We start from the raw sequence: 17,084 nt of genomic DNA on the forward strand, positions 1-17,084 counted from the left end.
TTTTCAAAGAAAGATTTCTGTGACTTGATTCCTTCCAACCGGTGTATGTTAGGCAAATGAATATTATTTCCGTGAACTTCTCAGCAAATTAACACAGAAATCATTAAATATAACAGGCAAGATTGAACCAATGTTCAAACGAATAGCCAAAACAAATATTGCTTTTGTATCAAAAAGTGCTTCTACTCCACCATTGAAACTAGGCATTTTTAATTTAAGAAACAAGACATTTAAAATAGTTTACCGGTACATAGACCCAAAGAATAAAATGTTCAAAATAGGATTATTCAACATAAGTTTGAAAGGAATGCTTGTAAAGTCAATTTTATTAAACACAAGACATTGCACAGTTGCTTTTCAATTGTGCCAGTGCCTATAAATTCAGGTTTTCCTAAGCACAACATCATTAATCAGTGTGTTTAACACCTAGCAACTCTTCTGGGTGGACAAGCACATTCACATTATTACTATAAACTGGTCTTTACAACTTTCCCATCTTCTTGGAATTCTTGCACATCACCTTGTGAATGCACGTCCAACTGCCTGCTTTGGAAAGCAGGCGTTTACCTATAAAAATAAAGTTTTACAAAATATATCCATCACTTATATTTTCCTCCAACATTAATACAAAAAAAATCTAATATGTAATTACTGTACATCAAATTAAATTTTAAATCAGCTCTGCCATTGAATAGTGAGGTGTGGTTTTGCACTTGGAATTTCACAAACTCAAAATGTGGAATGCAGACTGGACAATTCCAAGCACATGACTGTTTACAAATAAACATGGTGAAATTATTTATGAAAAGTACAGTTTTGATTAGAAAGTGAGTGCAGCATGAAATCCTGATGTTTAATCCTGTGATCTTCCCTCCAGGACATCAGAAATGAAGATGTCACCAATGACTGCATGTTTAATTCCTTTTGTAACAACTCAGATAAATAAACTGTTTCTGCCTGAAGGTAATGAGTCCTGGACAACATTTAGGTTTGGATTGATTAATTGCAAGTAATATTTTAACTACATAGTGTCAGCAATAAATGTCTTCAACAAGAGAGAATCCAAATCTTTATGATATTCAATGCCAGCAACGTCACTGAATTCTCCATCAGTACTCTGGGAATTATTGATCAGAGATGCAACTTGTTTTTTATTCACTTACAGAATGTGGGCATCTCTGGCTAAGCCAACACTTATCGCCTATCCCTAGAGTGAACTAGACATACTGTGGCTACAAAAACAAGCCAGAAACTGGGAATTCTGTAGCAATTAACTCACATCTGGATTCCCCAAAATTTGCAAATCCATGTCAGGAGTACGTTGGAGAGCATTCCATCAATCTGAATGAGTACAGCTACACTTTAAGAAGTTTGAGTCCATCAGAGCAGTCTACCCGATTGCCAACCCATCCACCACCTCAAACTCCCTTCCCCATTGGTAGCAATCGATCAATCTCCAAGATGTTTTGCAACAAATCACCCAAGAGTGTTTTGACAATGCCTTCCATGACCACTACAACCTAAAACGACAAGGTTGGATGACATATTGCCACATCACGACTAAAAGTTAATTGCATCCTGACTTGGAACTATATGGCCTGTCTTTTACTGTAGCTTGCATAAATCCTGGATCTTTCGAGCAAAACTGTTGGCATTCCTACACCATAAGGATAGGGTTAGTTCAAGAAAGTGGCCAGCACCAATTTCTCACAGGTAAGTAGGGATGGGCTAAAAATATTGGACTTGCCAGTGATGCCGACAACCCATGAACAAATTAAGAAAAAAATTCATAAGTGCTATGAAATAAGAATGGAATTTGACTTGGTAGGCTAGTGTAACAAGTGACTTAGCCGACTTGTTTTATTCACTATTTCCTCGCTTGTAACAATTAAAAATAATTGTACAATTAAAACTTGCCATAAGTTTTGCTCTATTTGCCAGCCACTGTAGAACACAAACAAAAAACCAGAATTCTAACTGAACCAGTCAACAAACTGTTTCACACACTAAGTACTGTTATGATTTGGAGGTGCTGGCATTGGACTGGGGTGGACAAAGTTTAAAAATTGTACAACACCAGGTTATAGTCCAACAGGTTTATTCAGAAGCACAAGCTTTCGGAGCAAAGCTAGTGCTTCTGAATAAACCTGTTGGAATATAACCAAACATTGTTACGTTATTCATAAGTATATTTCTGTTTTGAAACAGGCACGTTACCTTCCTCATCCTCCAGACATTGGAGGTGGTGGAGGACCTCCTCCACCATGGTTTATTCGACCCATCTTTCTCCGTGGAACTCCTGGAGGGCTGTTAAAAAAATTAGGTTTGCAAGGAATTTAAATTAAGATTGTTACAACCGGATTCACATAGCCTAAACATATTGAACACAAGTTACATACAGTCAGAAGGAAGGTGGTAATCAAACCGCTTTCCCATTATTTATAAGGGATGTCTACATTGTAACAGAAAATAATATAGCAACTGAAGGAGGAGCAGATCATACCTGATCCACTAGAGTAGTCACAATTGTATTAACTAATGCACTTTTCTCTCTGCCCAATATCTCTCAATTCTGAAACATCAAAATCTGTCTATCCTAACCTTAAAAAGGTATGTTCAACAATTAAGCATCCAGAATCCTGTGGAATCGAGAATTTCAAAGGTTCACAATATGCAAGTCAAAAAATTTCTTATGATCCTACAAGATTGATCCCCTTATCCTGAGATGATACATTGTGCTTTGGATTGCTGGTTAGGGGAAACAACATCTGGGCCTACTCTTTCAACACCCTACAAAATCTAGTACACTGATTAGTCAGTGAGAGAGGAATCTCAGACTGTTGCTTTCATGAATTAATTTTAGACAGTACCACCTAATTTTCAATGATTTGATGACAAGGAGAATTGCATATGCTGACAAGCCACAATACTCTGACCAGTTTACATAGAAAAAGTATTGACGATTAAGGAAATAATAAGTCACTGTTGATGCCATGTAATTTTGTTCTCACTGCAGCAGCACTTTTACTTGTCCCCAATGGCAATCAAGAAAACTGCCACTGAAAACCTGGTCTTTCTGACTGGGGCTCCAAAAGATTTTTCACCGAAATCAACATGAAATCTATGCCATAGGTCCAAAAAAAAAAGGAATCTTCTCTATAGTTTATTTTATGATTATTCATTATTGTATTTGCTACATGTAAAATGGCAAAATGAGACAAATAGTAAAACAAAATTATTTTAGGTTTCTCAAAAAAGCTGATCACTTTTTTTCCCCCCGACAGTGTGGAAGCAAGCCTACCACACCAACCCTCTGAAGAGCATTCCATGCACCCACCCTATCCTCTGAGACCCTTCATTTCCCATAGCTAATCCACCTAACCTGCACATTTTGTACTGTGGGAAGAAACTGGAACACCCTAGGAAACTCATGCAAACATGGGGAGAACATTGCAAACTCCATGTAGACAAGCTAGAGGCTGGAATTGAACCTGGGTCTGTGGCACTGTGAGGCAGCAGTTCTCACCACTGAGTCATCTTACCACCCCCACTTAGAAATCAATTCTTCTCCCATTTTTCTACTATTGTGACAAAACATAAGTCATGAGACACAAGTATAATTCTTCCAATTGCTTAAGTTGTTATTTTACCCTTTCCATGTTCAATATGTTTCAGTACTTAACAGTTTCAAATAAATCTATAAATGGATGTAGGTTTGCTCACTGAGCCAAAAGGTTCATTTTCAAACGTTCCATCTAGTGGCTCACTGAAGAGGTTGCTGAATATGGTGACGAAACATCTGAAAATGAACCTTCCAGCTCAGTGAGCAGACCCATGTCCAGAACCTCAATCTGAGCTACACATCTTCTCAAACTTGCTAAATCTATAGCTTTATTGAGTAGAAGTTTTCAGTTGCAATTCTTTCAAAAACTCTTCCTCCCTCCCCCTTTATTTACCAACTTTGCAATTGGAGCAGTTACAAAAAAGGTACACAACATGTTTTTGTGGCTGGATATCATTCAAGCCTCTTTAATATTCTATGAATGTAGCATACATTTTCTAAGTTTCACATGGGAAAAAATGTGCATTGTATAGAATTTACTTAAACGTGTTCAAGAACTTGTCAAGGTAATATACAGGCTTTGTAATCCAGAATGTTTAGGTATCAGTAAATATTATCATGTCAAAATCACATTTAAAGATGTTCATTATTAGCTTCATGCAAGGTCAAAGCAACTTTAGATCAGCATGTTAATGGTGACATTATCCAATCTATTTTGATATTTCAGATGTATTTCAAGAATAGCTTACAAATAGTCATGTACATGAAAAATTACAGTTGACTGTAATTTCAAATTTTTAAAAACAATTTTCTTAATTACTTTTCATCCAACTAGTTAGTCTTTGAAGAGATACAGGTGCCAATGTAGGAAATATTGAACATTTTTAATCAAAAGGTGTTGATCCATTTGTTTTAAATACTGAACAAAAATAGTTGAGTATTGCCAAAAGAAATATATTTGGCTGAAGTTTTTCTACTTGCATTTATCAAAACAAAATCACAAGAATACCAAATCTCAAAAGGAAACAATTTATATGAGATGAGAAAAAAAAGTGTTGGTTGGCTGACCAGTCTCTGGTTGGCAAAACTTTGATATTTGCAATAAAAGACACAATGCGTGTATACATCAATTTAATTTCTAGAAAGGATACGTCTCTACATGCAAATATACTGTAGTTTCTAGTGTCCATAAGTGAATCATAACTGCAAGGCAAACAGTGTAATTATTAGCACAATCAGGGTTACTTAGCACGTGTGCGCAATTGTGGAATGATCCTAACATTGGACACATGGTTTTAAGATTTACAAGAATGAGCCGGTCAAATATAGAGAGTAGACAGGTGCGAGGATTGTAGATGCTGGAGATCAGAGTCTAGATTAGAATGGTGCTGGAAAAGCAGAGCAGGTCAGGCAGCATCTGAGGAACAGGAAAATCAGTGTTTTGGGCAAAAGCCCTTGAAGGCTTTTACCCGAAATGTCGATTTTCCTGCTCCTCAGATGCTGCCTGGCCTGCTGTGCTTTTCCAGCACCATTCTAATCTAGACTCTGATCTCCAGCATCTGAAGTCCTCAGTTTCCACTAAATATAGAGAGTAGTCAGTTTGTTGCAGTTTGCACTGTTTGATCGTGAGCCAGTTGTTGGGACATTTGGTCGACAGAAATATTAAAATTCTAAATTTAGTTTACAACATAGGCTGCATGAAGGAAAAAAATAAATGCATAAAAAGGTCTGTTTCTATTCGTATCATTACAGCCATGGGCAATGCAGATTGTAGGGCTTAAATTTAAATTCTAAAAACATGATTCATTGTTCTACTTACTATGGCATTATGCTTAAAACAAGAAGTGAACCTTCAAAAAACAATTTAAAAAATGATTTTTACTGAAAGAAAAATAAATCTGCTTGCTTTTAACATTAAATTACCCTCTTCCATCGTCGGGTCTACCCCAGGATGACTGGCTTCCAGTTCTTTTATATTCTGCTCCAGCTGGGTTGAACAATGTTCTGAAGCTGAATATGGAACACAACTGATTACTAAATCAGAATAGATAGTAGTTCATATACTGTTTTAATAATAGAATTGTTTGTACACTGAAGTTAGATCATAAAATGTTAAGTTGAAACTTACAAAAAAGAAATAAACTCCACTATTCCCCAGAAAAACTGAATTATTGATGACAAACTCCATGGTGCTTGACTCCTGCTATCCACTACTTGCCCTATATTAAAAAAAATTACAATGAATAGTGTTATGTATTTTACTCAGTCCACAACAATGCATTACAAAAATATATTTTCAACACATGAATATTTAGATGCCCCAGGTCTTTAGCTCCCAGAGTTTACAATGAATAGCTCAAATCCTTGAATGCAGTATCATTACAATGTGAATGATTGGATATAATGTTGAAAATCATACTTAAACTTTCCTTATCCAATCTTTTATATGTTCAATAGACATGTAAACAAGTATTAATGACATAGAGAAGCAATATCACAGCCAGCACTGTGCCTAGGAAATCTCTTGCAAGTAGACAAATAAACAACTTTCCACTAGATTAGGAAAGGTTCTATATTCCATCCAGGTAGGGTCCACTGATAACACTGAGTCCCCTCGAAAAGATTAAATGTTAAGGGACATTACAGATCAAAGATGAATTCTATATTTGCTAGAATATCATTTCTGTTTAGTGATCCATATTAGCATTGTTTTTGATTGTTAGAGAGAAAAATAAATTCTGTCCCCCAGATATCTACATAAGCATATTGGAAGGTGGTAGACCCCCCACCCCATTTAAGGCAGATGTATAAAAGCAAACAAAAAAGTGCCAATCACAAAGATACTTTTCCAATGCAGTTGCATACTTTCTGTTCAAACTTTTTTATGTAAGATAATTTAAACTTTTGGAAGATTATAGAAAAATCCTTAATCCAAATCTTTGTTTATAAAGCACAAATGAACAGAGTCATAGAGATGTACAGCATGGAGACAGACCCTTTGGTCCAACCCGTCCATGCTGACCAGATATCCCAACCCAATCCAGTCCCACCTGCCAGCACCTGGCCCATATCCCTCCAAACCCTTCCAGCACCACTAATCCTTCCTATTCATATACCCATCCAGATACCTTTTAAATGTTGCAACTGTACCAGCCTCCACCACTTCCTCTGGCAGCACATTTCATACATGTACCACCCGCTGTGTGAAACAATTGCTCCTTGGGTCCCTTTTATATCTTTCCCCTCTCACCCTAAACCTATGCCCTGTAGTTCTGGACTTCCTGACCCCAGGGAAAAGACTGCCTATTTATCCTTGTTAAAAATCACAACACTACGTTATAGAACATAGAACAATACAGCACAGAACAGGCCCTTAGGCCCACAATGTTGTGCCGAACATTTGTCCTAGCTTAAGCACTTATCCATGTACCTATCCAATTGCCGCTTAAAGGTCACCAGTGATTCTGACTCTGCCACTCCCACAGGCAGCGCATTCCATGCCCCCACCACTCTCTGGGTAAAGAACCTACCCCTGACATCCCCCTTTCCCCTTCCACCCTTCACCTTAAATTTATGTCCCCTTGTAACACACTGTTGTACCCAGGGAAAAAGTCTTTGACTGTCTATCTATTCACCTGATCATCTTATAAACCTCTATCAAGTCACCCCTCATCCTTCGCCTTTCCAATGAAAAAAGGCCTAGCACTCTCAACCTATCCTCGTACGATCTATTCTCCATTCCAGACAACATCCTCTGCACCCTCTCCGAAGCTTCCACATCTTTCCTAAAGTAAGGCGACCAGAACTGCACACAGTAATCCAAATGTGGCCTTACCAAGGTCCTATACAGCTGCAACATCACCTCACGACTCTTGAATTCAATCCCTCTGCTAATGAACGCTAATATACCATAGGCCTTCTTACAAGCTCTATCCACCTGAGTGGCAACTTTCAAAGATCTATGAACATAGACCCCAAGATCCCTCTGCTCCTCCACCTTATTAAGAACCCTACCGTTAACCCTGTATTCCGCATTCTTATTTGTCCATCCAAAATGGACAACCTCACACTTGACAGGGTTGAACTCCATCTGCCACTTCTCAGCCCAGCTCTGCATCATATCTAAATCCATTTGCAGCCAACAACAGCCCTCCTCACTATCCACAACTTCACCAATCTTCGTATTGTCTGCAAATTTACTGACCCACCCTTCGACTCCCTCTTCCAAGTCATTAATAAAAATTACAAACAGCAGAGGACCCAGAACTGATCCCTGCTGAGCTCCACTTGTAACTGGGCTCCAGGCTGAATATTTACCAGCTATCACCATTCTCTGACTTTGACTGGTTAGCCAGTTTTCTATCCAACTGGCCAAACTTCCCGCTATCCCATGCCTCCTGACTTTCCGCATAAGCCTACTGTGGGGAACCTTATCAAATGCCTTACTAAAATCCAGGTACACTACATCCACTGCTCTACCCTCATCCACATGCTTGGTCACCTCTTCAAAGAATTCACTAAGACTTGTAAGGCCAAGACCTACCACTCACAAATTCGTGCTGGCTGTCCCTAATCAAGCAGTATCTTTCCAGATACTCATAAATCCTATCCCTCAGGACCCTTTCCAATACTTTGCCTACCACTGAAGAAAGACTAACTTGCCTGTAATTCCCAGGGTTATCCCTATTCCCTTTTTTGAACAGGGGTACAACATTTGCCACTCTCCAGTCCCCTGGCAACACCCCCATTGACAGTGAAGATGAAAAGATCATTGCCAACGGTTCTGCAATTTCCTCTCTTGCTTCCCATATAATTCTAGGATAAATCCCGTCAGGCCCGGGGGACTCGACTATCCTCAAGTTTTTCAAAATGCCCAACACATCTTCCTTCCTAACAAGTATCTCCTCTAGCTTACCAGTCCGTTTAATACTCTCCGTTTAATACTGCCCCGTCCAATCTACTTGATCTAAAGAGCTTCCAATCAATATTTGGGAAGTTGAAATCACCCATGACTACTACCCTGTGGCTTCTGCACCTTTCCAAAATCTGTTTCCCAATCTGTTTCTCCAAATCTCTGCTCCTATTGGGGGGCCTATAGGAAAACACCCAACAAGGTGACTGCTCCTTTCCTATTTCTGACTTCAGCCCATACTACCTCCAAAGGCAGATCCCCCTCGAACTGCCTTTCTGCAGCCATTATACCATTTCTAATTAGTAACGCCACACCCCGTCCTTTTTTACCACCCTCCTTAATTTTACTGAAACATCTGTAACAAGGAACCTCCAACAACCATTCCTGTCCCTCTTCTATCCATGTTTCCGTGATGGCCACAACATTGTAGTCCCAAGCACCAATCCACACCTTAAGTTCACCCACCTTATTTCTGATACTCCTTGCGTTGAAGTATACACACTTGAGCCCATCTCTTTGTGCAAGTATTCCCTGTCAGTGCTACCTTCTCCACAGCCTCCCTACATTCTTGGACATCCTGAAAAAACAGCTAACCTACTTGCTGGACTACAAGTCTGGATTCCATCCACCTGCCAAATTAGTTTAAACCCCGCCGCCCCCCACCCCCCCGAAGAGAGTGCTAGGAAACCTACCTCCCAGGATATTGGTGCCCTTCTGGTCCAGGTGCAACCCGTCCTGCTTGTACAGGTCCCGCCTTCCCCAGAATGCAGTCCAATTGTCCAAATACCTGAAGCCCTCCCTCCTACACCATCCTTGCAGCCACGTGTTCAACTACACTCTCTCCCTATTCCTTGCCTCAGTGTCATGTGGAACAAGCAACAACCCAGAGATGATGACTCTGTCCGTCCTAGCTTTTAGCTTCCAGCCTAACTACCTGAACTCCTGAATGACCTCCCACCCCTCTTCCTACCTATGTCGTTGGTGCCAATGTGCACCACGACTTCTGGCTGCACACCCTCCCCCTTAAGGATTCTGAAGGCACTGTCCAAGACGTCTCGGACCCTGGCACCCGAGAGGGAACAAACTAACTGAGTGTCTCGCTCATGTCCACAGAACCGCCTGTCTGTCCCTCTAACTATAGAGTCTCCTATAACTAGCGCTCTTCTCCTCTCCCCGTTTCCCTTCGGAACCTCAGAGCCGGAGGTTCTGTTGGTTATAGTCCAACAGGTTTAATTGGAAGCACACCAGCTTTCAGAGTGCCGCTCCTTCATCAGGTGATAGTGGAAGACACAATTCTAAGGCACAGAATTTATAGCAAAAATTTATGGTGCGAGGTAACTGAAATTATACATTTGAAAAATACCTTGATTGTCTGTTGAGTCTTTCATCTGTTCAAATACCATGATAGTTTCACTTTTTTAAAAAAAGTTGCATTCTCAGGTTAGCTGTAACAAAGGGTGTTAGCCCAGTGTTCTCTATCTGTTTAGATTCTAATCTAAAAAGTGAGATAACAGATTTTTACATGAATTCATGCAGTTTGAGCAAAGTACAATGTAACTTTGCAAGTACAAATTCACCCCACAAAATGTGTTCGCATGTGGGTCTTTTTCTGTCGAGAGAGAGAGAAAAATGAGTGTAGAGTATCTTAAGACTGAGAGGGAATACATGTGTGAGTGTGCACGCGTGTCTCGGGTGGGGGGGTTGTGAATGTTAAAGAGAGAGTGTATGTGTGTGTGCATGAGTGTAGAGTGGTCTAAGTCTGAGCGGATCCTCTCAGAGACTCCGAGCACTCTACACTCACTACACACACACATATACACTCTTTCTGACATTCACAACCCCCCACCCCAGACACGCACTCATGCACTCCCTCACAGACTTAAGACACTCTACACTCACTACACACACACACACTCAACCCCCAACCCAGACAGACAGACAGACACACACACACCCAGACCCACATGCACACATATTTTGTGGGGTAAATTTGTACTTGCAAAGTTATATTGCACTTTGCTCAAAAACTGCATGAATTCATGTAAAACTCTTATCTCACTTTTTAGATTAGAATTAATCCAATCATGGCATAGACTGAGAACACAGGGGGCTAACACCTCCAACATATTGTCCAGCTAACACCCTTTGTTACAGCTAACCTGAGAATGCAACTTTTACACAAAAAAGGTTTTGTGATTTACACATGAAAGTGAAACTATCATGGTATTTGAACAGATGAAAGACTCAACTGAAAAAATACCTTGTCTATGTATAATTTCAGTTACCTCACACTGTAAATTTTTGCTATAAATTCTGTGCCTTCGAATTGTGTCCACTGTCACCTGATGAAGGAGCAGCGCTCTGAACTCGTGTTTCCAATTAAACCTGTTGGACTATAACCTGGTGTTGTGTGATTTTTAACTTTGCACACCCCAGTCCAACACCAACATCTCCAAATCATGTCTATTTATCCTGTCCATCCCCTCAATTTTGTAAACCTCTATAAAGGTCACCCCTCAGCCTCTGACGCTCCAGGGAAAACAGCCCCAACCTCTTAACCTCTCCCCATAGCTCAAATCCTCCAACCCTGGCAACAACCTTGTAAATCTTTTCTGAACCCTTTCAAGTTTCGCAATACCTTTCCAATTGGAAGGAGACCAGAATTGCACGCAATATTCCAACAGTAGCCTAATCAATGTCCTGTACAGCCACACATGATCTCCCAACTCCTGTACTCAATACTTTGACCAATTAAAGGAAAGCATACCAAACGCCTTCTTCACTATCCAATCTACCTGCGACTTCACTTTCAAGGAGCTATGAACTTGCACTCCAAGGTTTCTTTGTTCAGCAACACTCTCTAGGATCTTACCATTAAGTGGATAAGTCCTGCTAAAATTTGCTTTCCCAAAATGCAGCTGAATCAGATCATTGAAGTATTCACATGAAAAATGAAAAAAAAATCAAAGAATGCAAATTTTCAAAACAGCAAAAAATCCCAGACCACCACTATGTAATAAACAAAGATGCATTAAATCAGTAGCTGAATTTAACCTTCAGCAGTACGAGAGGGGTAAACCTAATGTATGACTCTCAACTGGCGTGAAGGTAAATACAAAATATGTTAAGTATCCCATCCAAGCTGGATGTTTTTTCATTTATTTTTTAGCAGACAAACTCAGAGATGAACATGTGAATTAAATATTTAACATGCTGTCAAGTGAAAATACAAAAAAAACAAACATGGATTTTTGACTCAATTGTTATCTCACCAATTAGTTTAAGGAATTCAGCTGATAAAGCTATTAGATGAGGTAAAATAGCCAACAATAAATTGTGTGTTTCTAGAAAACAAAACTAGCTCAACATAAATAGTTAAGACACCACAGATTAATTGTATTTTGCACAAAGTGACCAATACTACTGCAAGGGTCAAAAACAGCTATGGACTGAAGTCATGTTTGGAGTAATGAAAGCTCCATGAAAACTGGCATAGATATTGTTTTCTAGAACATCTACAACTCATTTGTTGAAATTACAGTGGACAATCCCTGCAAAGATTCACCCTGATAATCTCTACCTGCGTCTGCAGTGCAGCATCAACTGAAAGGTACATTGTTTAAAACATTTAGAGTTTAAACTCTCATCTGGCATTTAAATTACAGATGATTACTATGGCTTCAACAGGCTGTAACAAGAAGCACTGAAGCCTGAAGGACAAGATTTAGCTTTTTACATACAAGTATGCTTACATCTTCCCTATCTCACCCTTGCCTCAAACATCATACTCTGATTATTTCTGGATTCTTTGATCATCTAACACAGTATTGTATCATTCCCACAGGAATGGGATAGGCAGGTGATTCTGAACACCTCTGGCAAGAGTCCTGGATATTTAAACATGCCCAGGAATCAAAATCTCATCAAGCCTCGACATGCACCTTTACTTATCACCCACCCCACCTGGACGTGAATAAAACCAGGCCTTTTGTTAAAGACCAAGCATTAAACGGGAGGTGAACTGATTGCTGCACCGGTTTCTTCCGGTCAGAGGATCGAGCATAGAGTGGTTCCACAACCGCTACACGGATGTCCAAAAACGTTATGCATCGCGGCCGGCATGGTCTTTCGTTCAACCTAATCAAATATTTCCACTGACTGTTGTTGCTGGATATCAAAAGTTTGCCAGTTGATGACGTACATCAGTCACTACACACATTTATTTAATGCACGCTCCCCTTTCTCTTACGCAGCCCGGTTTAACCCACACACACACAACAGTTCAGTTTGATCAGTGCGGGCACATCCTATCATTAATAGCGGCGGTGATGTGAGCGGCAGCGGCACTCTCCCTCCTCCATCAGGTTACACCTGACACTGGGGGACTGCGAGGATTGAGGGGTGGGAGAGCGGGTCCATCTCACCCTCGGGAGCAGGGAGAGAGAACACTCGCTCAGTTTAAATACACTCACTCACTATTGCCGTCCGCCAGATACATTCCCCAACGTCATCAAAATGCAGTTTTAAAACCCCCTAACCGGCGCCGCTACTTTCTCACCGTTGGACACGTACACCATTTTGTCATAATCTATTTCCGTTTCCGCCTTACGGCCGGTTTCTTCCGGTCAGAGGATCGAGCGCAGAGCGGTTCCACAACCGTCAACTGACATGTTGATACCAGTGAATTTCCAAAATATATTTTCCCAAACTCTCAGCTTCTCATTAATATGAGCCCATCACCACGCAAAAGAGCAGCTTGTGTAAGTTTTATGAATTTAAATGGGTAGTATCCAGTATAGATTTGCAGTTGAAAGCCTAGGTGTAACGTGGACCAGAGTTATTTAATATTAACATAAGTGATCCTGGAGAGAAGGAAACCGCTGTGCTGAAGACCTTTGCTCTAAAATTTGCTCTGTCCTTAGTCAAAATAATATAATATAGTTAGAACTGTGACATATCTGTTAAAATGGAAAATTTCTTAGGTATGTCCAATCCGCAACAAGTGTGACAATTCCAATCTGTCAAATTTCCATCCCATCCACCTTTTGTTAATCATCAATGTTTTGGACAGTGTTATCAAGTGGCACTTGTCCAGCATCAACATTGCAAAAAGTACCTTCACCATCATTCCCACTTCGGTACATAGTGACAGCGTACATGCTACCTACAAAATGTAAGGGAGGAACCCATCAGAACTCCTTTGCCTGCATCATCGAAACCCGCCTCTATCACCTAGAAGGACAAGTGCAACAGTTGTAAGAGAACATGACCACCATGTAATCCTCTAAAGTCACAGGATTTGGAATAAAAATGCTGTTTGACAAATATCACTGTGTCAAAATTTCAAAACTTACTTCATAATAGCATTGTTGGTGTAACCACATCAAATGAACTGAAGCAGTGCAAGAAAGCAAATCACCACTATCTTCACAATGGCAAGTAGAGATAAGTACTTGGAGGACTGCCAGATACTATCCACCTGCTCAAACCCAAGCAAAAACTGACCCAGTGGGGTCAGCAATCAATGGCATCATCAGAATTCAGAGGGCAGAGCAGCAGTGGCAGATGGGCAAATGGGACATAATGGCCTTCATAGCCAAGAAGGTGCTTGAGTACAGCAAATCATGGGACTACCTGCCTCTGTGGGTAAGTCAGTGGTTGCCATGGCAAGCCCTGTGCAGTACCTTTAAGGTTGCTGGAGAGGAGCATACACCTGCGCTCTATTGCTCCTGAGGGCTGGGTCGCAGAGAGGTCAAGGATTCCTTTAGTTTCTAGGGGTGGACTTGATTGATTGACTGTGGCCCATCTTGCCGATTGGCATGGCTGGACAGACCAGTGTAATATGTTTTCAGATCACTGACTGGTGAATAAATATCTCCCCAGTTGTATTAGGTTTACTCTTCTGGGCTTGCTACTGTGGAGCCAGTAGACTGACTTGACTAACTCTTTGGGCTGAATAAGCATGAACCCTCTGCCTGATAACACCCTGACTGTTTGTATGACCATTACCAGTTCCATGTGTTACGACACAGGGTAAACCCTCCTGCTTAATTTAAAACCAGCAACACAGCAAAGATTTATCCCGTGCAGTGATCTGTAAAAATTAGAGTGGCCAAGGACTACTTAAAGTAAAAATTAACAAGTTTATTTCTTAAAGTATAACATACAATAATTAACTAACAACTATTTACCATTCCTTACTCTAACCTATCTGTTACCTTCCCTCCCATAATACTAGTCCGATAAAACTCCTAATTAAAATGCACAAAACAAGACTGCTTATCTCAAAACCAGGCAGCTTTTGTTCTTCTATTTATATTCCTGTATCTTGTTTGCTTCTTCTTAGGAATTTCTCTGTCATGGGTTACTGATTGAAGAGGTACCTTTTTAGGAGAGCTACTTTTCAAGCAGTTTGTTTACATGCTGGGCTTGGCAGATCTCTCAATTGTTCAATTTTCCCCAGTCTTATTATCCCCAAAGCATCGGATTGTGTCATTAGCTTTTAAGGTTGTCAATATACGGAATTCAAACCGAATTGGAGTTTGATATTTTTCAAATTCGACTTTGTTTCTGTCTCCAGGCAACGAGCTAATCGATTTGATCAAGCATGTGTTACATTGTTGCCTGATTGAGAACACTTGGTGCTGTGTCTGGTCGTTCTGCTGCTTTTAACTCTTAAAGTACACCCACATCTTCATAACACAAAGGCTGTCTTTGATGTAATTTACTAGGATCTCTTGACTCAAAGGTGCCTCCAAGAACTTCAATAAGGACTACAGCGCTAGAGTTGTATGTTTGTCATTAAACTGCTGGCAGATGGTGTAGGTGTAAGATTGACATAGCATACTGTCATCCAGCAAGACGTGCATCCCCTAGATTGAGGACTGTGATTAGGCAATGTGCTAACGGAGCAAGTGAGTAGTCCTGACATGCATCCTAGTCTAATCTATGAGGTGGGTGCCTGTCTGTGTTCTCGCTGCAACCTTTTAAATCTAGTAACTGGTGCATGCTGCAATGTAAATCTGTGCATCCAAAGTGCAATGCCAGTGAACTGTAGAAGTGCCAGGATAATTGTGAAGGGTTGGCAGATGCCTTATGCCACTGTTCATGGAGGAGGGGCGTGTGTGGCCAATGTCCTTGATCATGTAGAGAGATATCCAGTGTCCAGAATGGAGGTTGTTTGGTGCAAATAGCAAGCTGAGTCTGCCAGGTACACATTCCAGTTTCCCTCTTGAAATTTCTTCATGTCTTGCTTGTTTGTGCAGGTTTGGTAAGATGGGAGTCAGAATATTAATGAGATGAGTCCTGGCATTAATCAAATGTTAATCGCTGTCAACTGGCATTTTGTCACTTCCTAGCAGGAATCTCACCATGCTGTTTGTGAAAAGCAGAAAAGATTAAATGAGATCATGTCTAGATGGACCTCACTGCACTTGTAGCCTAATTCTGTCACACATCTCACCATAGCCTGTGACACTCAGACTCTCAAACGTTTTGTTGTGATTCCAGACTGCACAATTCCACTCATGCTGCCACAATGGAAGCCTGAAAGTGGCACACATTGAATTTCTGGTAATTTTCTGTTGGCCTGACAATGCCTCATGCTAAGAAGGAGGTTGACTTGGGGGTTCAAGGTACTTGCTCAATGTGTGAGTGTTCAGGTGGTGTCATCAAACAGCTGTTTCCAATTGATTTGCTCCTTGCTTCCAAAACCTGGAACTGAACAGGTGTAATTGTTAAACTATGCTAATCACTTACAGCTGAAAATGTGTTGCTGGAAAAGCGCAGCAGGTCAGGCAGCATCTGAGGAGCAGGAGATTCGACGTTTCGGGCATAAGCCCTTCTTCCTGAAGAAGGGCTTATGCCCGAAACGTCGAATCTCCTGTTCCTCGGATGCTGCCTGACCTGCTGCGCTTTTCCAGCAACACATTTTCAGTTCTGATCTCCAGCATCTGCAGACCTCACTTTCTCCTTAATCACTTACAGCTGCATGAGAAACCTCCTGATTACTCCATTTAAAGGAAAGTTTGGGCTTTATTTTTGATAGTCTTGTGATGAGTTAATACATCTATTCAGGAATGACTAATAATCTGGTCACTTGCGAATATTGAGACAATAAGAAGAATGGGGACTGACGTTGTGGTGAGCTTATAGCATGACCAGTACGTGAATTAGAGACTGCAGAGAGGGAAAACAATGATGAGGGAAGAGGAACATGAGGGTTTCCTACTGAGGGGCCAATTCAACACATGATTTCAGAGAACATATTTCATGAAATTACCTCATCCAGGAGCATGTCTAAGATACCTCAGGTTTAACAAGGAGCAGGTTACAGAACTGTGCCACTTCCCTCAAGAAAATTTGGGGGCTTCACAATAGGCTGCAGATGGTTGCCAGTGACCAGAAAGTTCACAGTCACATTAAACCTCTGTGTGACTGAATCATTCTACTTGATATTGGCTGACATGGGGTGGGATAGAAGATAAAATTGGAGAGTAAGCTAAGTAGTAACATAAAATAACGTTGCAAGATATTTGTAGATTTCTAAAAGGTAAGAGAGAGATAAGAGTGGAAGTTGTACTAATGGAAAATGAGACTGGAGAAGTAGTC

General features: G+C 40.6%; 1 protein-coding gene across 3 annotated transcripts; it reads right to left on the bottom strand.

Annotated features, from left to right (window-relative positions):
* Positions 1-2,213: 2,213 nt before the first annotated feature.
* On the bottom strand, positions 2,214-13,065 carry selenok (selenoprotein K). Of its 3 annotated transcripts, none has more exons than XM_060835168.1 (4): positions 13,033-13,065; positions 5,691-5,781; positions 5,486-5,572; positions 2,214-2,307 (listed from the first exon to the last, which is right to left on the bottom strand). In XM_060835168.1, the coding sequence occupies exons 1-4, from the start codon at positions 13,049-13,051 to the stop codon at positions 2,214-2,216; spliced, it is 291 nt and encodes a 96-aa protein (XP_060691151.1). In that variant the 5' UTR covers positions 13,052-13,065. The 3 variants fall into 3 exon arrangements, with proteins under 3 accessions (XP_060691151.1, XP_060691149.1, XP_060691150.1); XM_060835166.1 differs by lacking the exon at positions 13,033-13,065 and adding an exon at positions 12,951-13,002; XM_060835167.1 differs by lacking the exon at positions 13,033-13,065 and adding an exon at positions 12,951-13,005 and having other exon boundaries at positions 2,223-2,307.
* Positions 13,066-17,084: the final 4,019 nt, after the last annotated feature.

Source organism: Hemiscyllium ocellatum, chromosome 14, assembly GCF_020745735.1.
Source record: "Hemiscyllium ocellatum isolate sHemOce1 chromosome 14, sHemOce1.pat.X.cur, whole genome shotgun sequence".
NCBI classification, from domain to species: Eukaryota; Metazoa; Chordata; class Chondrichthyes; order Orectolobiformes; family Hemiscylliidae; genus Hemiscyllium; species Hemiscyllium ocellatum.

What these genes read in the sequence shown, in the direction of transcription:
- selenok (XM_060835167.1), bottom strand. Translation starts at nt 12,972, where the DNA reads ATGTATCTGGCGGACGGCAATA. An exon ending in GTATCTGGCGGACGGCAATA is followed by an intron (nt 5,782 to 12,950) that starts GTGAGTGAGTGT and finishes TTTTTAATATAG; the next exon opens with GGCAAGTAGTGGATAGCAGG. An exon ending in AGACCCGACGATGGAAGAGG is followed by an intron (nt 2,308 to 5,485) that starts GTAATTTAATGT and finishes TTTTTTTAACAG; the next exon opens with CCCTCCAGGAGTTCCACGGA.